This window comes from Pocillopora verrucosa, chromosome 12, assembly GCF_036669915.1.
Source record: "Pocillopora verrucosa isolate sample1 chromosome 12, ASM3666991v2, whole genome shotgun sequence".
Classification (NCBI taxonomy): Eukaryota; Metazoa; Cnidaria; class Anthozoa; order Scleractinia; family Pocilloporidae; genus Pocillopora; species Pocillopora verrucosa.
Genome location: NC_089323.1, coordinates 6,117,303 through 6,143,342, shown reverse-complemented (window position 1 = coordinate 6,143,342; position 26,040 = coordinate 6,117,303). Strand labels below are relative to the sequence as shown.

The 26,040-nt window shown below is 37.4% G+C and overlaps 1 protein-coding gene across 3 annotated transcripts in view; it reads left to right on the top strand.

Annotated features, from left to right (window-relative positions):
• Positions 1–26,040, top strand: part of LOC131768340 (hemicentin-2-like) — a 28,141-nt gene that overhangs the window by 980 nt on the left and 1,121 nt on the right. The window contains exons 2-29 of one of the 3 annotated variants that reach the window (XM_066159688.1): positions 820–1,155; positions 1,709–1,990; positions 2,441–2,722; positions 3,056–3,331; positions 4,166–4,447; positions 4,852–5,160; positions 5,793–6,065; positions 6,523–6,831; positions 7,383–7,658; positions 8,932–9,210; positions 9,554–9,829; positions 10,533–10,808; positions 11,683–11,958; positions 13,224–13,502; positions 13,844–14,119; positions 14,355–14,630; positions 14,956–15,231; positions 15,725–16,012; positions 16,308–16,622; positions 16,976–17,043; positions 17,583–17,817; positions 18,150–18,470; positions 21,128–21,427; positions 21,670–21,790; positions 21,885–22,194; positions 22,463–22,505; positions 22,814–23,080; positions 23,358–23,642. In XM_066159688.1, coding sequence (XP_066015785.1) covers positions 820–1,155; positions 1,709–1,990; positions 2,441–2,722; positions 3,056–3,331; positions 4,166–4,447; positions 4,852–5,160; positions 5,793–6,065; positions 6,523–6,831; positions 7,383–7,658; positions 8,932–9,210; positions 9,554–9,829; positions 10,533–10,808; positions 11,683–11,958; positions 13,224–13,502; positions 13,844–14,119; positions 14,355–14,630; positions 14,956–15,231; positions 15,725–16,012; positions 16,308–16,622; positions 16,976–17,043; positions 17,583–17,817; positions 18,150–18,470; positions 21,128–21,427; positions 21,670–21,790; positions 21,885–22,194; positions 22,463–22,505; positions 22,814–23,080; positions 23,358–23,642 — 7,392 coding nt within the window. Of the gene's footprint in view, positions 1–819; positions 1,156–1,708; positions 1,991–2,440; positions 2,723–3,055; positions 3,332–4,165; positions 4,448–4,851; positions 5,161–5,792; positions 6,066–6,522; positions 6,832–7,382; positions 7,659–8,931; positions 9,211–9,553; positions 9,830–10,532; positions 10,809–11,682; positions 11,959–13,223; positions 13,503–13,843; positions 14,120–14,354; positions 14,631–14,955; positions 15,232–15,724; positions 16,013–16,307; positions 16,623–16,975; positions 17,044–17,582; positions 17,818–18,149; positions 18,586–19,249; positions 19,322–21,127; positions 21,428–21,669; positions 21,791–21,884; positions 22,195–22,462; positions 22,506–22,813; positions 23,081–23,357; positions 23,643–26,040 lie in introns of those variants that run through there. The other 2 variants (XM_066159689.1, XM_066159690.1) reach the window with 2 other exon arrangements.

Below are 26,040 nucleotides of genomic sequence, written 5' to 3'. Positions count from 1 at the left end.
ACGAAATTTGTTAGTTTAACGAACTTGTTGTTCTAACATCACGAAATTTGTTATTTAAAAGCAATTTAACCAAGTGGTTTATCCGTTTTAATCCTTTAATTTTTTGTTGCGCGGTTGAAGTGAAGGAACTTCAGAAATTCTCGACTAGAATTCTGCAAACTGTTCGCCGTGAAGGAAAACTTGGCATGTTCTTGCTTTAAGAAAATTATAGCGAGAACTGGATTTTCATTTAAATATTAACTGAAAATCTATCAACATGAGGTAAAAAATCACTTTCGAAATGACTGAACACTCAACATTTCGGTTGCTGCCTGCGATTTCAGATTTCGTTTGATCTGGGGCAATAAAATATGAAAAGCATTTAGCTGCGCTTCGTGGTCTACAAAATTTTCTCGTGCTCCTCCAACATCCTGTGTGCTTTTATTAGCCGATAGCAACCGATGGAAAGTGTGGTTCATTGCGTAATTATATAATAAAAGAGGCAAAATTTTGGTAATGTTCATCTGTGCTACTGTCCTCCAACAGTATATACGTAAGAACCAATCAAAATTAAAATAGTAATTAATAACACTATTTGCTCCTACAATAAGACTAACTTTAAAATGGCTAAATCGAAATATTCTTATAAAGAACTAAAATGGTTTAACGTATATATTTCCAAGGTTAATTTATCGTTTTTTTGTTTTTTGTTTTGTTTTTTTTTATTTTTCTTGGATATCCCAAGACTGTAAAGTTATAAAGCGATGTAGTTATGTGCGATTATTGAAGTTGTTGCAGAAATCTACCGAAGCCCGAAAATTGTTATGTTTGTCTTATCAGGTGCGCCGGTGTTTACTGAAGAACCTAAAAATCCATTCCTTGCTGTGGAAGGTGACAATGTTACGCTGGAATGGAGGTACTCACTTGGCAAAGACGTATCTCTCTCTCAGGCGTTATTTGAAAAAGATACGCAGATTTTAGACAAATATTCCCCTTTTGTCAAACCATGGATAAAACCATCTTACCGCGGTCGCATACTCGTGGACATTACAAATAATTACACATCAATCATTTTCCTCGGTGTGAAAAGAACGGACGAGGGAAGCTACAAGTTGACAGTTATCTCCAGCGAAGACCGAGCAAGAAATGAAAGTAAATTGGAGATTTCGATACTGTGTAAGTAAAAAGAACCTATGAAAAAGAATGTTTTACAGACACACGAGGAATCATGTCAATAGTCAGAAATTTTGTCATTCAGATACTTAAATATGACAAATTAAATCTCACAGATTAAGTTGAGTATTTTTCATATTCGGTCTACTTAGGACTTGTTTATACCACCATTCTGGCTTGCTTGGGGAGAGCATCTCCTGTTTAGTGAGTTAGGTGCCCTCTATCACCGTAGAGAACAACTTCTCGCCTTACGCCAGCGCTTCTTAGACCGGCAAGGGACGTGTTCGGTGTGGACTGGTGACAGATAAAGCTGGAAGCAGGATTTCATGAGCACTCTTATCTGACCGAAAAAAAAAAAAAAAAAAAAAAAAAAGGAAAGGGACTAGTCGCATGTTTTTCACCTGGACAATAAGTTGTTGTAGCTGTATCTTCGAACTTCATCATTTGGAAAGCTTAGCCACAGGAAAAATTATGTTTACAACAATTTATAAATAAAATTCTATTTCAAAGGTCTTGTTTTATATTAATTTGTTCTATTTCTTGCTGATAATAACAGATTTAGATCAACCAAATATTACTTCACCGGATACCAGACCCGTGGAAGGAACTGACGTGTCTTTATCGTGTTTTGTTGATGGTAAACCCACACCAACAGTATCCTGGACTGTGAATGGTTCTCCACTAAATACAAGCAGAAATTCAAGGGTTTCCCTGAGCAATTTAAACGAGCTACTGACTATAATGAGCTTAGACAGAACAGACAGTGGAGAATACCAGTGTGTGGCGAACAACAGTCTTGGAAATGTTTCTTCCAATCCCAGTGCACTTAGAGTGCAATGTAAGACGATATTTTTTCCTTTCAAATATAATTCTTATGAATATCACGTGTGAAATAGTAAGTTAATTAATTTCTCGATTTTGATATGTTTGTGATCTTTCTACCAAGTAAAGCATTTGTCTTTTTAATTTTTAAAGTATCGAGGAATTTTTAATTTACGAAGCATTAACTTTGGAATCTCTTATGCGGCGATTGTTAAGCTTTTGGGTGAATGCTCTCAAGTAACCGGTAGGAAACTGCCTGATTTAGTTATGTTGCAACAAACTACATTTAATGATATTTCAGTGACTAAATTTAATGATCAATTACCATCATTCGTAGATTGTAGGAAGTAAATTCCAGTGGAATTAGCCATACTCAAGTCAATCTGATATATTGCACTTCAAAAAGCTTTTTTTGCTTTATTCTCACAAAACAAATCAGTCTGTAGCTATTATTTGTTATTTGCAGATCCACCGGCGATCGCTCTCAGTCCCTTGAATGCCACAAAAGAGGAGGGGGAAAATTTCACTTGGTTTTGTGAGGCTTCAGGAAATCCAGAGCCAAATATATCATGGATCTTTAACGGGTCTCATATCAATACGAATTACAATCCTAACATTGTTTTTTCAAAAGACAAACGGAAATTGACGATTACGAATGTTAGCAGGAAAGACAGCGGAGAATACCAATGTCTGGCGTCCAATAACATCGGAAATGCTTCTTCCCAAGTTGCAACATTTGATGTACTATGTGAGTACGATGTGTCGTGAGAAAGACAATCTTGCAATTGCATTACTTGGAAGGAGATTATCTTAAGATCTAAAGAATGAACTCATTGAAATTATGGCTGATTGCAAATTATTTGCAGCCAAAACCAAACATTTAAATCAAAAGTCATTAAGTGGAGTCGTTTGGGTGAAGTCAGACTAGGAATGGTTTGGTTATCATCGCTGTTGCTCACAACACGAAAATTTTGAATACTTGTTAAACCCCAGCAAATACTCCATTACACCTATGCGAAGACTTTGTTGTTGTTTACTATTCACAAAAAACCACAAACTAACGGAATGTTTCCTGTTACAGACATACCAGAGATCACTGCTCATCCGGACAATGTGACTGAAAAAGAAGGAGAAAATGTCACCTTATTTTGTAACGCTATGGGGAATCCGGTACCAAAAATATCATGGAATAAGGGAGAATCACCACTTAGTAACAGCTCCAGGGTTAATTTGTCGGCGGATAACAAACACCTTACTTTAACGAATGTAAAAAGAGTAGACAGCGGAGAATACCGATGTGTGGCCGCTAACAGCCTTGGATACGATACCTCCAATCCTGCTTATTTAGGAGTGCAATGTAGGTGGAACATTTTAATCGCTTGTTCTTTCGTATCTTACCTTTAATTAAGAAATTGTTTCAGATTTTGATGATGTCAAAGTCGGTGTGTTTGTTTGATGTTAAATGGTTCAGCCTGCATTTCCATATTTCTAATTTTTTCAGCTTCCGATGCCTATCCCTGTTTTAGCATTCTAAATGACTTAGAGTAGATTCAACATAAATGGGTTGTTTGTCCATTGCCTACCTCTAACGACAAAATCTTCAGATTTTCTTGACAGTTTGCAGGTAGCCATTAAGCCCTGAGTGAAGAGAGGCACTGTGAACCAAAAGCAAAAAGCTAATATCCTCGCCTGTATTCGAAGCCGGACCTTTTAATTCGAGTTCCGGCGAACTAATCCCATGTCTCTTTATACATTTTTCTTGTAACTCCTCACTAGTTGTTTCGATGCGACTTTCAGTTCTATTTCTTAGTAATTACTTAATGAAAGTGTTTAAGAATTGATCGGTTCGTCCATTGCCTAGAGCAGATGGTAAGGTCCTTCATTTACACTATACCAACACGACTGAAGAGTTCGTAAGCAATATTATATTTTAGAGGCCTAAAGAAGCTTTCAGTCATCTTCGAATCTACACGTAAAACTAAGTGATTCAACTCACCCGTTTATGGCTTATTACCCAGGACTATAATTTACACTCTCATTTGGTCAATTAAGATTCGAGTCCATTTTGATGGGTGTATCATGTACAAGTCCTTGCCACAACCTTTTTCTTTCTTAAGTAGAGTTGACTTAGACTCAAGAGGGTAAAGGCCCAACACTGTTAATTTTGCTTGTCTCATATGGATGACTGTAGTTAAACCCGAGATCAGCCCTCTTCCACGATTGATTCAGAGAATCGAAGGAGAGAAGTTGACTATATTTTGCAACGCCACTGGAAATCCACTACCGACAACATCATGGACTAAAGACGGGAATTCTGTGTGCACCAGTTACGGTTCGAGAGTGAATTTGTCTTACGAAGGAAAACAGCTCATTGTCAAGAATGTGAGCAAAGGAGACAATGGAGTGTACCGATGTGTGGCGGAAAACAGTCTTGGAAATGTTACGTCCCATGGCACTACCTTGGAAGTGCATTGTAAGTAGTGAGCATTTTTGATAGATGAAACTTGAAGTTTTTCTTGTGAAGCTGAAATGGTTCATTTTGCTTTCCACGCAAGAGCCTTCCTTGGTCTTAAACGTTTTATAGACATCAGAGTCTCGTTATCTCGAAAGTCTGAGGGACAACCAACTGCCGAGTCGAGATAACAAAGTTATTATACATAATATTACTGCCTAATTTGCACTGGTTTGAAAGGTCTAAGAAAAGTTGGCCTAAAAGGCCTTGAATAACGGATTCCAGATTTATTTGCACGCTAAAAGATTCCCGTTATTATTGATGCCAAAACGGTGCGGAACTGAATTGGTTAATCTATGAAACTGGTACTTGAAAAGATAAGATATCATTAAATATGCAATTTATGCTTCGTTTTGCAAATGTAGATATACCAGGAGTCACAATGATTGGTGGTCCACAACAATTTGCAATTGTCGGTAAAGTAAAGAAACTCCTATGCGAGTACGATGCTATGCCACCCGTGTCTGAAGTGCAGTGGATAAAAGATGGAGATGTGATTGCTAGAAATTCTAGTCTGCTGGTTAACGAGTCCTGCATCTCTGTTCCTCATTACAATGAAAGTCAAATACAGTTACTTATAAGTCAAAGTACTTCCCAGGATGCTGGAAACTACTCCTGCCTTGTTATTAATGCTGTTGGTAACTCATCCCAGAGGACGTCAGTCATAAGCCAGGGTACTGTATGCTAAAAAGCACTTTACAACTACGTTTGTTTTTTTTTGTTTGGCCATGGGTAATTCAAATTGGTTGAACAGTGGGGGTCTAATTTTTCGTAAGTGCTCCCATGAGGTTCTAGAGGGGTTGCTTTAAAATGTCCTCGCCATCCGGATGATTTACTTATTGGAGAAGCGGGTTCACATTTTCATTTTAGAGAAGGACGGAGGGGAATGAGGACCATGCGACGTTACAACAGAACCAATGCAATCCACAATCAGAAAATCAATAATTTAAAATCTTCAGCTGTTTAAAGAACTCCGGGATGGAACTAGTCCGTCCAGTGCCAAAAAAAATCTTAATCACAGGCGAAGACCTTATCATTCACGTGGAGCACCAAGAGTGCTATTTCAGAAAAATCCAATCTGCTCCTTTTTGTGTCCGGTTAATCAGGAGCTTTCTTGTTTGGGATAAATCAACTCTCCCATAATTACGAATGAAACTCGTGTTTGTTCTATTCAGTGAACCGTTTCAAGTTTACAGCTGCTGGTGTATTCTGTTTCAAGTTAGTCTCTTGATTGAAAATATAAATGTCACAATTAGAATGGATGTTTAATATCAAATTAAGCAGCTCTTGCTTCTTTTTCACACAGAACTGCCCTTAATCACCACCCGTCCAGAAGGGAAAACTCCCGTAGAGGGAGAAAAGATAACTCTGCCCTGTAACGCCACCGGAAATCCAGAACCATCAATATCCTGGGTTAAAGATGGATCTCCCATAAAGAGCAAATCTAGGATCGGCCTTTCAAAAGACAATAAGCGATTAACAATAACGAATATAAGCAGAACAGACAGCGGTGAATACCAGTGTGTGGCGAGAAACAGAGTTGGAAATGATACCTCAAATTCCAGAGTGGTTGTTCTTTGTAAGTGTCGTACACTCTTTAATTTCCGGGTCTTACTTGTTGTAACTGTATTTATAATCTTTATCAGTTGCATTGACATCCTGGAACCTTATAAAGTGATCATTTCACTGCTCTTCCGTTGTCGAAAATTGGATGAAATGGTTGTTTATTTTAACCAGAAGCACAATTTACCTTTGGATGCACGTTCTTGATGCCGAAATGGGTAGTGCAGCTGTAGCCTTTTCTCAAATATTTTTCTCTTACTTATGTCATTGAAAATTTTATCTGATCTATTTCATTTTGTTCGTTACCTTGTCCAGTACTTGCCTGTTGTGAAATTCATGGGGCGTCGACTGGTGATCGTCTGTTTGTTAAAAGTTAAATGTAGGTCGACATCAAGAAAGCTACAAAGTGATAATTGCATGCCACACGTTCGAATTATTTATTAGCTCTAACACCGACGCTATTTACTTTTCAGTTGAACCCGAGGTTACAATTGATGGCGATCAGGAGCAATATTTGGCTAAAGGCAGCAATATCTGGCTGATATGTCGGTATGAAGCGTCGCCACCAGTGTCTGAAGTGCAATGGATAAAAGAAGGAACTGTGATTGTTCGAAATACTTCAGTGCAGATTAATGATTCAAGAGTGACAATTCCATCTTTCAATGAGAGTCAAATACAGTTGTCAATCACTGCAGCTTCCCTAAAGGATGGGGGAAATTACACCTGTAAAGTCACGAATATTTTAGGCAGCACGCGGGATACGACATTGATCATAATCAAAGGTAAATGATAACCAGTTAAACTAGCCAATTGGTGGAGAATATTTCCTTCAGTAACGTTTATTAATCAGTCATTTCTATAAAAGTTAAAACCATAAGGTAAGAATACAATTGTACCACTTTAACTGACGAGAACGTTTTCTCCCGTACCACATTTACAACGAGATCGTTCTTGAAAACTGCTCATGAGTTACTGTCATCTTTCAAACCCTAAACGTAGTACACTGTATGTTATTTTTTGGTGCTGTGTATTGTGAGATTACCATACGAATTTATAGAAAATGTAATATAGGCATTATACAATTCCTGCACCAAAACACAATATCTAACGAATTTATTAACTATTAGTCAGCTCTACAAATTCGTTTTCTCTTGTTTTGGTCAGAGTAACACGTATGTATATATATTTTAATTATCATGCTTGGTCAATAAAACAACGGACAAGGTGAGAACTGTTAAATACGTTTGGAAAGAGATTACTATTACATGAACATGAAAACTTGTATTATTTTTTTAAATAATTTTTTTAATGATAATACTGTATTTATCCACAGATAAACCTGAGATCGTGACGCATCCTCAAAATATCACAACAAGAGAAGGTCAAAACGTGACTTTATATTGTAACGTTACTGGAAGTCCAGTTCCAACAATATCATGGTACAAGAATGGATATCCTATAAATAACAGCTTCAGTACCATTTTTTCACCAAGCCATGAACAGTTGACAATAAGGAATGTGAACAGAATAGACAGTGGCGATTACACATGTCAAGCAAAAAACAGAGTTGGAACGGATACTTCTAACGCTTCCACGATTAATGTTCAGTGTAAGTGACTTAAATTAGTCATTATACATGAATAAGCACTAGGAGTCCTTTTGATGTGCCATTAATCCATCACGAAATGTCGAGAATTTACTTGGCTCCCTCAAGCTGGCCGGACAATTTATTCTGATTTAGCACGCTGTTTCAGCCAATCAAAATGCTTTTCATATAGATACCTCATTATAATTGCTTTTGTAGCTCTAGCAACAATTATTTTTTTTATCGGCCGTTCTGTCTTCTTCCTTTTGGATCGAACTATGCTTTCTTAGTATGGAGGATCTTCTTGCCGGAATTTTTACTATCAGAGGGCGTCTTTTTCACTGGTTCTTCGTCCTGTTATTGTTAGTATTTTATTCATCCACTCAAGGAGGTAAAAGACATTTTTCATTATTCGAAGACATAATTTTAACAGATTTGGAAGCGGAAATCAACCTCGTTGACTTCCGTATACGAGGTATAGGCCCTGGCCGCGCATTTATTTCATCAGTTTAAATATCCGGATATTCACAATGCAAATGAATTGAATTCTCTCGAGTGTGAGAGAAGGACCTTGTTAAGCTAAATTTGTTGAGATTCACTGTTTCAGTCCATTACCTTAAGTAAGATATTTCGATATTGTAATTTAATTCGAATGTTTCATTTTTCTTGTGTAATTGCCTCGATTAAATCTGCTAACCCAATTGATCGAATTCATTGCGTCTAATATCTTGCCAAGGTAAGCTAAGTTTATTTACCCTAGATGTGCTTCGATAATTACAAATTTTACACTCGCTTACTCATTTACAATACTCATTTTGACCCGAAAGAATTCCGATGGTTTTCTAACTAATTACTGATATACTTACTCTTTGTCTAGTTCATGTTTTACGAGGAGATTTTGTCTCAATGGGAAGTGATTGGTTCCTGTACTTTGAAAATGTTAGTTGCCATCGGACGTAAATTTTTTTAAATTTGTGGCTGGGTTGTTTGTGAATGATATCACGACATACATTATAAATTACAACTGTTTCTTGTACCCAGTACAATTTATGTTTATAAGCATGTCACTATCTGGCGTTATGCAGCCTTTCTCCATAAAGAGCTTCCTTTTCTAGCACCACTTTATTTCCTTGAAACGAAAGATTGAGTAATGATCAGTCAGTTGTCTGACTGTGAAGCAAAGATACGCTGAAAAAGCAAACCGCGAGCCAATTGGTCACATAACGTAATTTGTTGACATGTCATATTTATGCTTTCGTGATAGTCCTTTCAAAGAAAAATCTTTTCCAAATTGCAGTTCGAGCTGAGATCGTCTTTCATCCTCAAGTGAATGTCATAAAAGAAGAGGGAAGTAATTTGACTTTATTTTGTAATGCCACTGGAAACCCAGCACCGATAATATCATGGACCAAAGATGGATCTCCCACAAAAAACAATTCCAGAATCAGGTTTTCAAAACATAACCGGCTGTTGACCATATCAAATGTGAACAGAACAGACAGCGGCCACTACCGTTGTGTAGCGAAGAACAGCTTGGGAAATGATACCTCAAACGTTTCTACTGTTAACATTCAATGTAAGTTCTCATCTCACTACTGTACTGGTATGAATACTCTACTTTCTCTTACCAGGGTATGAATAGCGTTTTGACACTCGGCGTCGGCTGTCAGCAGATTTCATGCTTCTTTCTCCAATTCACCATTTTTTTCGTTTCCGCTATAGTCAACTTTTGTTATAATTATTGTTTAATAAACATGGCCTTTGAAGAACATTTGCTCCTACTCTCTGCAGGAAAATTTCATCCTATGCTTTTATTATAACAGAAAACGGATGTACAGTCATGTATGCATTTCTATGCAGACGTTTTGTTTATCTGTTATTTGCCCTTTGCTATAACAAGATTGATTTCAAAATTGCAGATAAACCTGAGATTACTTCTCATCCTAAAAGTGTGGATATAAAAGAAGGAGGAAACGTGACCTTTTCTTGTAATTATACTGCAAATCCATCACCGACAACATCATGGACTAAAGATGAATCGCCTATAACTAACGATTCGAGGATCAGTTATTCAGTTGTCAATAAAGTTTTGACAATAACGAATGTGAACAGAAAGGACAGTGGAGAATACAGATGTGAGGCGAGCAACAAACTTGGAAACGACACATCAGAAGCTGCTGAATTAAATGTGAAATGTGAGTTCATTGCATTGTCCTTTAAGATATCGATTAGAAATAGAACAGAGCATTTTAATACGCAAAGTCTCTTTCGCAGTAAACACCTTAAGATAACGTCTACGGGGAAATCGATATTTTAAAATCTTCTTTTTTGAGTCCTCGAAAACGATTACGAAATGCTCGTAAGAAATAATTAATAATTTGGTCGGAGAACAAACTCTCCCATGAATGGCCGTATTAAGGTGGTCGGGAATATACTTTTACCCTTTAACTCCCATGAGTGAGAGAATTTCTCCTTACAGTGTCAATGCAATATTAAGCAGATAAGTAATGAGAATAAAGAAAAATAGCGATTAGGGAATAATTATTTGATCCAGTACTAAATTCTCTGAATTAACATTATAAAAATTTTACGGTTGACATTGAGGAGAATAACAAATTTGATCTAGGAGTTAGAGGGTTAAAAAATTTGGAAGTGAGCACATCTTACATGACAGCTATTAGAAATAATTACTAAATAAAGAGATTTATCCATGTAAAACACGTTTGATAACTCCATTATATCTCCATCATCTTGCTAAAAACTGTACTGAACACTTGTTCAAGATATACGCAAAAATGTTTGTTCAAGAATTTGAGCACAACTTGTTGTATAGTAACATAATCGTGAAAACAATTTCTACGCATAGCCTTACTAAGAGAGTTTCTTTGTGCATTTCAGATCGCCCTGAGATAACAAAACATCCGCAGAATGTTACGGTAGCAGAAAGAAATAATGTGACCTTAACTTGTAATGCTACCGGAAATCCAGAGCCACAGTTTTCATGGTTTAAAGTTGAAAATACTGTGAAAAGCAACAACAGGATTAATATGTCAGCAAAAACGTCGCACCTGACAATAACAGATGTGAACAGACATGACAGCGAAGGATACCTGTGTGTCGCCCATAATGAAGTTGGAAACGATACCTCGATAATTGTCATATTAGATGTGCAATGTAAGTAAAGCACTATTAATACAATTATGTACTGTTAGCAGACGCGAGACAAGGCCTACAGCGAAGTGCGCTTTCAGGTTATTTCATAAGTTTGTGCTCTTTTTTGAACTTTCCGAACTGTCTGTTTTATAAGCCTTGCAAGTCAAGAGCCATGTTTGCATTTTTTCTACGGAGATTTTCAGTAACCTGCATATCCCCCTTTGCTGCTGAAGCTACGTTTCAGCTTTACCATTTTTTTGAAGTATTACAAGCATATATACTGTTCGCTTCAAAACATGTCAGAGATTACCAAAAGGGGTTTTTCCTAAATAATGATTTATTTGTATTCTTACGTTCATTACACTTCAGTTTTCGCCATCATAAATGGAGAGCGAACGATAATCGAATTGTAAGCCCCGGATTGCGCACGGAAACGTTTCTCTTTATTCAAATGAGTCATTTGTCTCGCTGAATCGTTTAATTCCACAGAGCATAGTTTAGTTAATATCCATTCACACCAACAAAACATATTTAAGTAAACTGAGCTCAAGTGAATGAAAGTATGACACAGAGGGCTAAAAAAAATCACTTTCCTATTATGCACATTTGTAAAGTATATAAACGATGGTACGAATATTCCTAACGATAAAATCCTCTGATGAGTGAGCAATCACGAAACAGGCTTGTAGGGAGGAAGTATAGTCTCTCTGTTTTTTCCCCTATCGCAACACTTATATATATATATATATATATATATATATATATATATATCATTAGCAATAAATTAAACAGCGGACAAGTTGTGAACTGTTTAATACACTTGGAAAACAATTCCTGTAACTCGAAATTGATATTTATAATAATTTTTTTTTGGTAATACTGTATTTATCCACAGATAAACCTGAGATCGCGACGCATCCTCACAATATCAGAACAAGAGAAGGTCAAAACGTGACTATATATTGTAACGCTACTGGAAATCCAGTTCCAACAATATCATGGTACAAGAATGAATATCCTATAAGTAACGGCTTCAGGATCATTTTGTCTCCAGGCTATGAACAGTTGACAATAAGGAATGTGAACAGAATAGACAGTGGCAATTACACATGTCGAGGGAACAACTCAGTTGGAGAGGATACTTCGGACGCTTCCACGATTAATGTTCAGTGTAAGTGATTTAAATTAGCCATGAATAAGCACTAGTAGACCTTTGGATGTGCCATAAATCCATCATGGAATGTCGAGTATTTACTTGGCTCTCTCAAGCTCGGCAGAAAATCTACTCTGATTAAGCACGCTGTTTCAGTCAATCAGAATACGTGTCATATGGATACCTCATAATAATTGCTTTTGCAGCTCTAGCAGTAATTATTTTTTCATCGACAGTTCTTTCTTCTTCCTTTTGTATCAACCTATGCTATTTTAGTATGGACGATCTTCTTGCCTGAATTTTTACCTTCAGAGGGGGTCTTTTTCGATGATTGTTCGTCCTATTACTGTTAGTGTTTTATTCATCTACTCAAGGAGATAAAAGGAATTTTCCATTATTCAAAGACAGAATTTTAACGGATTTGGAAGTGGAAATCAGCCTCGTTGACTTCCATCCGAGGTATAGGCCCTGGCTGCCCATCGATTATATCAATTTAAATCTCCGGATATTCACAATGTAAGCGGATTAAATTCTCTGTAGTGTGCGAAAAGGATCTTGTTAACCTGAATTTGTTGAGATTCACTGTTTCAGTCCATAAACTTAAGCAAAATGTTTTGATATTGTAATTCGAATGTTTCATTTTACTCGTGTGATTATCTCGATTAAATCTGCTAACCCGCTTAAATACAGTAAATTTGATCGAATTCATTGCTTTTAATTTCTTACCTAGGTAAGCTTAGTTTAGATTACCAACATATACTTCGAGAATTATAGATTTTATCCTCGCATTTCATTCAAAATACTCATTTTGACCGAAAGAATTCCGATGATTTTCAAGCTAATTACTGACATGCTTACTCTTGGTCTAGTTCATGTTTTACGAGGAGATAATTGCCTCGATGGGAAGTGACTAGTTTCTGTATTTTGAAAATGCTAGTTGCTATCGTACGTTAGTGTATATAGTGGTTTGTTTGTAAGCGATATGGTAACATATATTCTAAATTGGAACCGTTTCTTGTACGCAGTACAACTATTGTAAGGTTAAGCATGTTATTATCTGACGTTATGCAGGCTTTCTTCATAAAGAGCTTCTTTTTGTCGCATCACTTTATGTCCTTTCACCGAAATATTGAGGAATGATCAGTCAGTTGTCTGACTGTGGAGCAAAGATACGCTGAAAAAGCAAACCGCGAGCCAAGCGGTCGCATAACGAAATTTGTTATCATGTTATATTTATGCTTTCGTGTTAGTCCTTTGCAATGTAAATTTTTTTGAAATTGCAGTTCGAGCTGAAATTGTCTATCATCCTCAAACGAATGTGATCAAAGAAGAGGGGAGTGATTTGACTTTGTTTTGTAATGCCACTGGAAACCCAGCACCGATAATATTATGGACCAAAGATGGATCTCCCATAAACAACAATTCCAGGATCAGGTTTTCAACACATAACATGCTGTTGACCATATCAAATGTGAACAGAACAGACAGCGGCCACTACCGATGTGTAGCGAACAACAGCTTGGGAAATGATACCTCAAACGTTGCTACTGTTGACATCCAATGTAAGTTCCCATCTCACTACTGTACTGGTAAGAATATTCTACTTTCTTACTAAGGTATGAGTAGCGTTTTGATAATCAGCGTCGTCTGACAGCAGCTTTCACGTTTTTTTCTCTAATTCACCCTTTATTTTTGTTTCCGCTGTAGTCAACTTTTGATACTATTATTGTCTGACAAACATGGCCTTTGAATACATTTGCTCCCACTCTCTGCAGTACACCTTTCATTATATGATTTTTTATAGCAGAAAAAAGGAATGTACAGTCATGTATGCATCTCCATGCAGACGTTTTGTTTATCAGTTATTTGCCCTTTGCTAACAAGATCAATTTCAAAATTGCAGATAAACCTGATATTACTATTCGTCCTAAAAGCAGGGATATAGAAGAAGGAGGAAACGTGACATTTTCTTGTAATTCTACTGCAAATCCATTACCGACAACTTCATGGACTAAAGATGAGTCGCCTATAACTAGCAATTCGAGGATCAGTTATTCAGTTGTCAATAAAGTTTTGACGATAACGAATGTCAACGGAAATGACAGTGGAGAATACAGATGTGTGGCGAGCAACAAACTTGGAAACGATACATCAAAAGCTGCTAAATTAAATGTGAAATGTGAGTTCATCGGATTGTCTTTTAAGATATCGATTCTCTTCCAAAGACCAATCTTTAATGTATTCTCCTGTTTCTTTATAATCAGCGTACTCGGGTTTGCTTTAAAGTGGGAATTTTTTTCGTTGGAAAAGGGGAATACCTTTCAGAATAATTAACCGAGTACCATTTGTATAGAGATACTGAGTGAATGAGGAACTAAGATAAAATTCATATCCGTTTATCTATTTCGTTTCAGATGAACCGGAAATTATCACTGATCCCTCTGATGACACGGTGAAGGAAGGACAAAACACCACCCTTTATTGTAACGCGACTGGAAATCCATTACCAGCAATATCATGGAAAAAAGTTGGACATTCTATTGGCAATAATTCCAGGATCAGTTATTCAGCAGAGAGCAACGAGTTGAGGATAATAAATGTGTACAGAACAGACAGAGGAAAATACCATTGTGTGGCTAGCAATAGCATTGGTAATGCCAGCTCACACGCTGCTACATTAGCTGTAGAATGTAAGTATTAACTATAATAGTAATAACAATAATAATAATAATAATGATATTAATAATAATAACGATTTTTAATGAAGGAACCCAACTCGCCTGGGCGCTTTTCAGTGGGGCCCAGTAAACTGTTCATTGAATTCTTGTAACTTATTCGGTAGAAAGTGAGCTCGAGAGTCTAGAAAAACAGTCATTTTGTTCTTGCAGGTCATTTCAATTGGTTCAGCCATGTCTGCTGTAAACATGAACGACCACTGAATTGTCGATTTCAAAAAGATATTGGCGCTTATAGCTAGTGTTGCTAATGTTCATTGCAACTGTTTTACAATCGTAGATAAAAGTGAGATTACCACTCATCCTAGTAATGTGACAAAAAAAAAAGGCGAAAACGTTACGTTACACTGTAATGCTACTGGATATCCGCTCCCTACTCTATCGTGGACCAAAGATGGGTCTGACATAAGTAACAATTCCAGGATCAGCTTTTCAGCAGACAAAAAGCAGTTGGCAATCACCAAAGCGAACCGAGTAGACAGAGGAGCATACCGATGTGTGGCGAACAACAGCCTCGGAAATGATGCGTCTATGGCTGCTGTTGTAGATGTCCAGTGTAAGTCAACAACGAGTTATTTGGATCATTAACAAGGGCTCGATAGTCCTAAAAAAAGGCCGTAATGTTTTGGTTCGAAAAAGGTTAACGGTTAGTTAAACAGCGGCTTTTAAGCTTCCCAGTTTAGATAAATTCAAGGTCGCCAGTTTTGTACTGTGGCTCTTAGGTACACTTTCTTGGGTTGCGAATTACGTCAAGCGGCAAACATGTTAGCTGCAGATGGTCACATTACGTTTGAGTAAACAAATTACAGACGAAAGGAAAAATAGAAACAAGTTGAGAAAAATTTGACACGAGAAAGAATTAGGAAGAAAAGTAAGAGAAGCTTTGGAACCGCACGGCTATGTAGCTATGGACACTTGAGTAAATGTTTCAGCTTGTAATTGAATGATAATTTCTATTTCGCATTGAGAAATCTGTTTGATAATTCGCATATCTCTGAAACTTATCAAACTTGCACGATTTTCTAATTAATAACTATGTTGTTTTTTAGTTGCACCTGAAATCTCCATACATCCGAGGAATGTCACAATAGTAGGAGGAGATAGTGTGACTTTTAGTTGTTCAGTCGTGGGGAACCCAACTCCCAGCGTTGTTTGGGAAAAGGACAGAAAAGACCTAAATGTAACAGGAAATAGTCGATTTAACTTGTCCTCAAGGAACAATAATCCCAGTTTAGAAATTGCAGAAGTTCACAGCTCAGACTCAGGACAATACAGATGTGTAGCTGAAAACAGCAAGAATATATCATATTCATCTGCAGCTACCCTCACAGTGCAGTGTGAGTAAATTCGCTTGAAATGTTTTCAGATATTACCCAGTGTAGTTTCAAATGCCCTGTATTGCTGTGACATGCAATATTTTATTAAATTGCTTTGTTGCGTTCATAAGCTGTATGCCGTAGTATGATATGAGAGGAAACGTTGCCAAAGGAAAAAAAGACAACATTTCATAATGCTAATTGCCCTCTATAACCTTGTCCTTAGCTTTTCGGTGGAGACTTTTAGAAATCGTTGACGGTAATTCTAATTTCTTGTTCTTTTTTGTTTCTTTTTTTGTTTGTTTTTTTCCTACAGATGTACCAGACCCACCAGAGGATGTCAAAGTGATCTCAAGAGCTTCACGGGAAGTGAATGTCTCCTGGACGGCTGGTTCTAATGGAAACAGCGCTATTCAGAACTACACAGTGGAAATCAGAGAAGATAAGCAGACTTTCAGAGATGCCATATGTCAAGGAACACTCTTAAAGAATAATTGTGTGATTTACTCCACAAGAGTTTCTATCAAAGAGCTGCTTCCTTGGACAACATATTACCTCAGGGTGTTTGCCAGGAACATGATTGGTCCTGGTAACTACAGCTCTGTAGTAAATGTTACCACCGAAGGAGAAGGTGCTCTTTTTCTAATATTTTAAGTTCCTTTTCATTTGATAAATCTTATCATATACCTGTATTTTGGAGATTCCTTCGGCAACTGGTAAATTGATTAAGTTGATGTTGAGCTTTTAACACTTGTCTTCCATTTACTTTGTGTCATTTGTCTGTTTGTTTTTTTGTGTTTTTTGCAATGTTTTGTCCGTTATTTTTTAACTCTGCACTAGGCTTTACCTATGCTTTGAGTTGACTTTTTTAACTGTAAATGTATTGCTATTATACCATTGGGCTTTGTTAAAAAAATTCTATACTTCAATTCTATATATTTCTTGTAACTCACGGGGAGAAAATGTGCTATTATTTGTTTACAGTACCAAGTTCCGCTCCACCATTTAACGTGACTGTCCTCAATTCTACTGCTGTTAACGTTTCTTGGCAGGTAGTAAACCCACTTTTTTTCACTTAGCATTTATTAGAGTTTCCTGCTCCACTGACACCGTTATCAAAAGTTTTTTTTAAAATAGCTTTGCTCTATAACACTCAGAAAAGACAATACTAAGACATGCGCAGCGGGCAGGTTGGACACTTTTTTTTTCGCAACAGTTCTTGGTGACTTATTTACTAATTGACTGTGGTTCCGAGTAGTCACAACTGTGCTAACATTACAATGAATGCATAAACATCTTTTGAAATGACTGCAGGAGCTAAAGAAATGAATCTATCGCATTGTACTGCAATACAATTTAGGAAGTGATATTGCATGTGGTATATTTATCAAGTAATTGTGGCTAAAAGATATTCATATTCATCATTATTGCTTGGAGAGACTGGAAACCGAAAGGAGCATGGTTAATATGCCGTGTGAGTGAATTATTACTCAACATGTTGAAATTAATAGCAGTTTGATACCTTTGTTGATTAATTTTATTCTACTCGGCTCCCTCATCACAGCTTAGTATTATTATCATTGTCATCTAGATGCTCACTAAGGAAGACGCTAGAGGTGATATTCTGGGCTATTACATTCTGTACAAGAGAAAAAGCGAGCCAGAGGCATCGTGGAAGAACAAAACTGTTGACAGAGCGGAGACTACGTCTTTAGTACTGGCGTCTCTAGATGAGTACACATCATACCAGTTTGCCATACAGGCCTTCAACCGCAAGGGTGTCAGCGGTCGGAGTGAAATTGTGGAGAGAGAGACAGATGAAGGTGGTAAGTTGCTGAGATTTGAATTTTTCTCTTTTAAATTCGTGACTTGTTTTGCTGTTTTGTTTTGTTGTGTTTTGTTTAAGCATAAGAAAAATCAAAAACAGCAGAAAAGGGACAGCTTGTTTAAAATCACATGATCTACTTTTCGTGTTTTGAAATTTAGTCAGTTCCCCCAACGTAGAAAGAAATAATGTTTTAAATAATACATTGAGCGAGAAATTTTTCTTTCTTGTAAATTTTTATCATAAACACCAATTAGTATGTACTTTACAGCAAGACAAATAAACTTTCAATTGTAAATTTTACTGTTTATTTAAATGTTGTTTAATTCCTAGTTGTTCCAGAGCCACCTCAGAACATTACTGTTATCACAAAGGGTTCGCGAGCTATAAATATCTCCTGGACGGCTGGTTTTGATGGAAATAGTGCCATTGGAAACTACACAGTAGAGATCAGTGAACATGATCAGATCTTTAAGGATGTTATTTGTCAAGGATCACTCTCAAGCAGTGCATGCGTGGTTTCCAGTCTCTCCACAACTGCTTCTCTTACAGGTCTTTTTCCTTGGACAATATATAATATCAGAGTGTTTGCCAGAAACAAAATTGGCAGAAGTAGCAGCAGCCCTATTCTTAATGTTACCACAGATGAAGCAGGTATGCTGCTTACTCTATGGAGTTTTTTGCTATGTATGAAGAGAGTTATGGATGAAAGCTACACAATTACCACAAGAACATGGCAGGGGGTTGGGAGATACACTGGAAACTTCTGGTAATGTTTGATATTAACTGATTCTCTCCTCAGGTTACCTGACTTAAAGAAATGTTTCATAATGTAATGACTGTTTTGAAAGAGCAAATCTTGTAGCTGTTATTTTGAATAACCACCTGTCTTTTAGACATTTTGGCACTAACGCCTCCCTCCAAATTGGTGGATTCGAATGAAAGCAACAAAGAAGTTCTTGACAAATATGAGAAAAACGAAGTCTGAATCGGCGTTCTTCTTCTTTACACCGTGGTTCGAAGACAATGAGCTCTGAAGAAGTAAATATCGATTCGTAACGCCACACCGCTTAAATTTGTACTGAACTTTAGGAAGCTCTTACGCACTTAAATTTTCAGGAAATTAAGACTAATCCCAAAGGAAGCACGCTTCTTTTCAGGGTTATATTACACTCTTATCTAGGGACGTTTCATTTAAGACGAGAAAAAAAAGCTAAGTTATGAGTTTAAGTGTTGGTTTCTTTAACACACCTGTTATGTTTAGCATGTTTCTTACCTGACCATGACAACTGCTTTAAACAATCTTCCTGTAAGGCTTTCTAAGTACGTTCGAATCGTGATCAAGGGCCCTCGGGAAAGAGGTTTTTGGTGCCGGTTTGATTAGTAATTTTAAGACAACAGTATAACACGATTTGTATCATTATTTCCCGCAGCCAGCTTTTAAAAGCAGTTTTTTCCCATGGACACAAACACTACTTTGTGGTACTAAGTGTTTCGTAGTGATAGTGAGTGTTTTTTATTTTGTTTTTATTGGTTTTGATCTTCTTGTACTTCTTGCAAAATTTTAATGTAACAGATAATAAAAGACACTCCTCCTGGCAGGTTACTTTTAAAGTATTTTTAAAGCAGCGGAAGGTTTTTTGTCAAGTGCTCGTTAACAGATTTTGCAACAGTTTAACTTTTGGTCACACAAGCCTTCGTGAAAATAGGATGACGTGCAAGATTGACGAAATAAACTTTATGAACGTTGCTAAAATTCAGATGTACTTTTTAACATCATGATTTTACCTCTAGAACTCGATGTACCACCAAAGGCTACATCGTCCTTACAGACCCCAGCATCAGAGTGTTAGCATTTCCTATTTTTGGAAATGGACCAGCAAGTGTTTCCCAAGTTGTGGAGACACTGGAACACAGTGGGCCGCTTATTTAAACAACTTTTAGCCGTTGTTTAACAAAACTGCGTTCTAAGCCATCTTCAATTCAGCCGAACCTTTTATCTAAACATTAATTTTTGTAAACAGTGTAAAGAGGACCGAACGCTAATAGTGGGAGGACATTTATTTGATTAGACCAACCCTCTTATACAGAATCCCTGAGGCCCACTACTTGCGTAAAATCGCGGTTTGGGTTAGACCTCGTGTAAATAACTGGCCCAGTAAGTTTTATGGCAGCATATGTGCTGATATCCTTACTTTTGTCGTGTTCGTTACTGCCTCGAACACCCCATAGAGAAGAATGATCGTGGACATTTAGGTGAATATGTGAAATTTTTCGCTCGATACATAAGTAAATGCGCAATAGAGTAAGATAGAAAGGTGCTTCATAGTATTTCGTGCTTTCTTGAAGTGAGTTGTGTCAAAGAGGGCGCAAATCATCACGGGGAAAGAAAGGATCGGGAGATGAAGATAAAAACCCGGAAATAAATTTCTCAGTAGTACCTAAACAGTGGCATATGACGTGTAAGCTACTCTTACCATACAGTAAAAAAATAGAACAGTGTCCTTACAACTAAATACTGATAACACAGTTATCAAGTCTAACTTTGAGACTGATTTATTGTGTGTCTACACGTAAGTAACTTGTTTCCCTAAGCCAGAGAGAAAGAACAAGCAATAATAAGAAAAAAAAGGGAGAAAAAAACGAAGGTCAATTCGCTGTTTTTCACACATTGGATTTAAAAAAAAAAGATATGACTGAGTTTCCACATGTGACAGTGCTAAAATAATCACTGGTACATCACGACACTATAATCACTATTTTGAAATATATAACAGAAGAAGAAGGCAAATTGCGCAATTTCATTGTCAGGAAACTATTTTTTTTGTGTGGTTTGAGGCTGTAGAATTTTGCTGATAGACACAATTTTGCCGGTAAAAACAAATAATATGCAGGATTGGGAATGATGCAAGTATTTATTATCATGCCAACTTCAAGGGTGTGTTCTACATCTGCAACGGTGCATACATGTATGTAGAGTACATTTTGTGGATTATTTCAAATTAGAAACGTTTATGTCCTAATTTCTACTAGTCATGATATACTGCTAGTTTCCTTTGTTTCGCAGTCTGTTCTTGAATACAATGATGCAAAGTGCAAGACAAAGTTATAATGTGACCAAAAAAAAAAATTAAAATTTCTGCGCCCTGTTTTCCGTGCACTGCAGCGTAATGGGTTTGATACTCCTCCAATCAAGTTAGAAAGTCATTATCTTTCCTTAAATTTAATTTTAATCTAACATTCTATGATGGAGTGTTTTGTACTCACCGATAACTAAATGTGAAACTATTATTTATGTTTTCCTCTCATAGAACCAAGTCGCGGAGCAGAAAATGTTTCTTTTAGTGAAGTAAACTACACGACAAACAGAATCACTTGGGCAGAACTTCCTAAAGAGGCGGCAAATGGTGTTATTAAACTTTACGAAGTCCGTCTCGAGTTAAAGGAGAGCTGTTTGAAGGTTGACTTTACCTTTCATGCGATGAACACAACCAAAACAAGTGAATTACTGACTGGCTTCTGGATGTGTGCAAAGTATGAAGTGTCTGTTAGAGGTTACACTGTGGCAGGGCCTGGACCTTATGGCAAAGCTATAGTCGTTCAAACAAAAAGTATGTTGGAAAAGTGAAACTAATGATCTGTTGCATCGGCTTTATACTTCAGAGTTTTCATCAAGTTATATAATTTCTTTGTGTCCCGTACTTTGTCCTTATCCTAAACCTTAAAAAACACGGCAAAGTGTTCAGCATTTTCGTTGCCTGCTTCTCAAAGACATAGTGTAGCCAGATACTAGGCCATTGAGTTTTCATTTTCAATGTGGGTGTAAGATCGGTCCTTTCTTTTGCTTGCACAGGTTTGAAATTATCCCAAACATGGTCAAAAGAAACACCATCTCCACCTTCCTTCTCTCAGATTCCAAGTGGAGAAGGCATAACAGCAAACATAACATTACCACGCTTTCCAGGGAATGCAAAGTATGAGACCTTTTATTGAACTGTTTTTTCTTAAGAGAAGAATTTGCGAATCTTTTAAGCTTTATGGGGAATTAATGAACATCCTACTTCACAGGTTCTTTCAAGTCATTGTTATAAGATACAGCGTGGACTATACTGGTGTGGTTAACTCACCTGAGAGTTTTACATCAAAGGATTTGATGACGTATGAAGAGGTCCACAAATCTCCGGTTCCTGCCGCGTATGTCACTTTTCAGTTTAGAGGGCAGGACTTTGATGTGTTCCGAGAATTTGTTGTTGGAGATGGAAGACATTCAAGCAGTAAACCAAGAAATAGGAGAGGCAGTGATGGGGAGGTCTTTCTTAACAAACCACTCCAGCCAAATACCAATTACAGAGTGTTTCTCAGAGCTTTTATAGAGAAGGTACCGTGACGAACGTCCTCTTTTGAAAATGCAAACTCCTAAGACAAAATTCAATCTTGGTTCACTCGAATTACATTCAACCATCGCTTAGTAAGTTACGTACTACTGTTCGGCCAATCAGTCAGTCAATTGGTCCGTCAGATGTATTCTTCATTGAAGCTTTTGATTTCAATTGTACGATGGGGAACAAGTAAAGATACTTTGAGCGCAGAAAAAAAATCCTAGAGTTTCATGGGTGATTTCTTTCTTCCTGCTTTTTTGATTGCAGATGGTGTACTTCTCTAGTAACTTCGTAACGATTGAAACCAAAGGTAAAGTTCATGGAATTCGTTTGTCACTGAAACGACAAATTTTCAACCAACTCGAACAAATAAATTACTTATTGATTATGTCAATGAACAGCTACTTCAACAACCCTTTAGGCAATAAATCACGGAGTAGTAGTTTCTTTATTTTCTCTGAAAGATGTCCCGTTAGGCTCTCGCATTCATTGAGACCCTTATCAGATATGCCCTTTAGAGGGTAGATCCCGTGTAATTTCTTTTTCTCTCTGAGAAAATGACCCTTCCGATTTGTTATTGTTGTAAAAAATGCCGCTAACTTAGTGAAATTCTACCAGGCGAGCCCGCCGTCAAAGACCTACCGGAGAGAACCATTTTTCAAGTTGGCGATGTGGTAGTATTAACATGTGAGGCTACTGGAGATCCTAAGCCTTCTGTTACATGGAGTAAAGATGGAAATACCAGTATACCACGGGCTCAATTCAGAAACGATGACCACATTCTTGTCATTCAAGAGGTCGCAACTAGTGACGGAGGCATTTATGAATGCAGAGCATCAAACGTTTTTGGGCAACGCCGAACAGCTACAGCAGTGATCATCGCCGGTTAGTATCATCAACTGTGGTATGACTGGCCACAAAATGAAATTTTTCCTTTATGCGAGCAGAAGCTAAATACGATTGATGTCAGATTTCATGAGTGAAATATTCGAACCCAGGACCCCATGAACTTTCAAATAACGGGTAGAAACTATGCTTATCAGCTTTCAGAAAGTATTAGAGGTTTTTTATTAAACGTTCTCCTGTTAACGCCACCTACTCTTATTCTTTGGCTGTGTGAAAGATGTTGAATCTTACCTTTTTACCTCCTTTTTAAACTCAGTGCCACCCAGCATCATGAAAGACGTTTCCCCTAGATCAGTTCTATGTGCAAAGGAAACCTCGTGTTCTTTGCTATGCCACGCGACTAGTGACATTCCATTTAACTACTCTTGGACAAGGAATGGCCAGGCTCTAGATAGCCATAACATTAAGGTCATGAACAGCAGTGTTATTATCACTCCTCTTGATGATCAAGACTTTGGAGATTATGTGTGTCACGCCACAAACTCATTTGGATCTACAACTTACAAAATAACTTTGTCAGAAAGCAGGGAGGAGGAAAATAGTAAGTGTTGTCAATTTTAAACGCTCTCAACGTTCAAGAAACATTTGATCCTCTACAGTTATATCTGATTTTGGTACTTAGTGTTTATGGATACTTTACTCCGTCCACAGGCGGCTCAAGCTCCAGCTGTGAGATGATCATCTTCTGAAATAAGAGTCATGGCGAAATTATAAGACTTTGTGTGGCAATATTTACGACCGAAGTTAGGAATAAAAAATACAATTAAATTCTCAATACAAATAATTCACCTTACTTCCACAGTGCATCGCTTGTTATCTGACCGCTTACAACGTTGAAAAGAACCCATTTTAGCGAATTATTCATTTCTAGGTTTACAACGTAAAGAAGAGAAGCCCAAGGCTGCACACTACATTTCCGAACGCCCCATACGAGAAGCGAAAAATTCAAGATCAAAATGATCGGGCTGTGCCTTGCCGGGAACCACACCGCCACTTGGCACCCGTGGCTCAAAAACAATTTGTTCATGATAAGTGACGATGTGGTCCCCGGCGAGGCTCAGTTTGTAAAGGAGGCGGGTTACCAAGCTAGTTTTCAACGGTCGTATGTCAGAATGACTGTGTACGCAGACCGTTGGAGACGTTTAAATTAGAAATTTTTTAAGCAAACTGCGGTTTAGCGTCGGTTTCCCCGGGAGGATTGAGTTTTTAGTGAATTGAAATGAAACTATAGTATATGTGCTTGGATTTTTCGCTTTTCTCGGATCGAGCATGTGCAGCTTGGGCTTCCCTCATGTACGTAGTAAACCTAGAAATGGATAACTCGCCAAAAATGGGTTTTTTTCAACATAGTAAGTGGTCAGATAACAAGGGATGCACTGTGGAAGTAAGGTTAGGTATTTTTATTGAGTGTTGGTTATATTTTATTCCTAAGAGCGGTCGCAGGAATGGGCTCCTGGCGGTCGTTAATATTCCCATACAATCTTTTATAATTTCGCCATGACTCTTTCTTCGCAAGATGATCATCTCACAGCTGGAGCTTGGGCCGCCTGTGCTACGTCAGGTACGTTTTTGCATCAAACGTTTAAGGAGGCTTTATAGGGTTTTTTGACCGCGTGAGATCTGGGTGCGCACGATCGCACGATTGTTATCTGAAAAGCTCAGATGAAAACAGTTAAACCGAAAACAGTTTTTATGTAATGGAATCAAGGGTTTTCAGCAACTGTACCCGTAATATTCATAAGCCTCCTAAGCCTGAAAAAGAGGTGAACCAAAAACACCGTGGGAAAGATTGCTAAAAGGATCTTGGCGAAGTTCTGTTCCGATACGAAATTTTTTTTTTCGACAAAGAAAATAGGGATCTTTCAAGCAAGACTTATTGTGTCTCCTTCGGTGGAATTTCCTAAGATTTGCTAGATCGTTAAATATATTTGTGCTCTTCCTAGCGCCCGTTGATAAAATCCATAAAGCGAAATTAGAGATGAAGGAAGAAAACACAAAATTGAAAATAGCGAAGAAACTTCCTTTGTAACCCCTACTTTTTTGGGCTTTTAAATGATCGGCAGGACATGTTTCACAAATCGTGAAAATTTTGAGAGATTTCAGCGACGCAAATTGAAGAAAATCAAAGGCAAAGCCAAATTATCACTGGCGAGCGCCTCCCTTCGTGGAGCCTTAGCTTAATAACGAAAATCATTTTGATAATATTTACTACAGCAAACGATAGTCTGGACCTTGCTCATCGCCATTTGATGATGTCTAGTGACTTAGGAAAGCGAAATCACATAGAGAATAATATATGGTTGCCTGTAGATATGGAATTTCTCTTCTATCGAGTTAAACACTCGAAGTGAAATTCCATATCTACAAGCCACCGTGTATTATATTGTTTATCATATAAACACAATAGCCCTTTATTGAGAAGAAAACCCGACTTCATTAATGAATGAAAATAAACGAATCGACAATCCTCGATTAACAATCGTAAAGTGCGTTGGCGCTGACTCTTATGATGAAAAAATGCGTTGAATCATAATTACAAAAGCAACAATGGTCGTAATTTTCAATTTACAAGATTCTCATTTTTTGACTTTGTCCTTACCGACAAAAGTCTTTCAGGTACACGGCTGAAATCTGCCGGTGGCAAATCTTCCAGTTGTCGATTTTCATTCTCAGCCGAGAGAAATGCTAACACCAAAGACACTGAATGCGCAACTTTCGGTTTATATTTTAAAGGAAAGTTTGAACCTCATTGTCTGTCAGCGATACGTATTTTTTAGTGTTTTAGCCGCCATAATTCGAAAAAGCTCCAGCAAACAACTTGCGTTGAGAAGCGTGAAGGCTTTGCCGTTTATTCATCAACCTTACTGTGTGGCGCCAAAGGCAAGTGACGTGTCAGCAGCTGATTGGCTATATCAATATGATATTTTTTTCACGTGTGT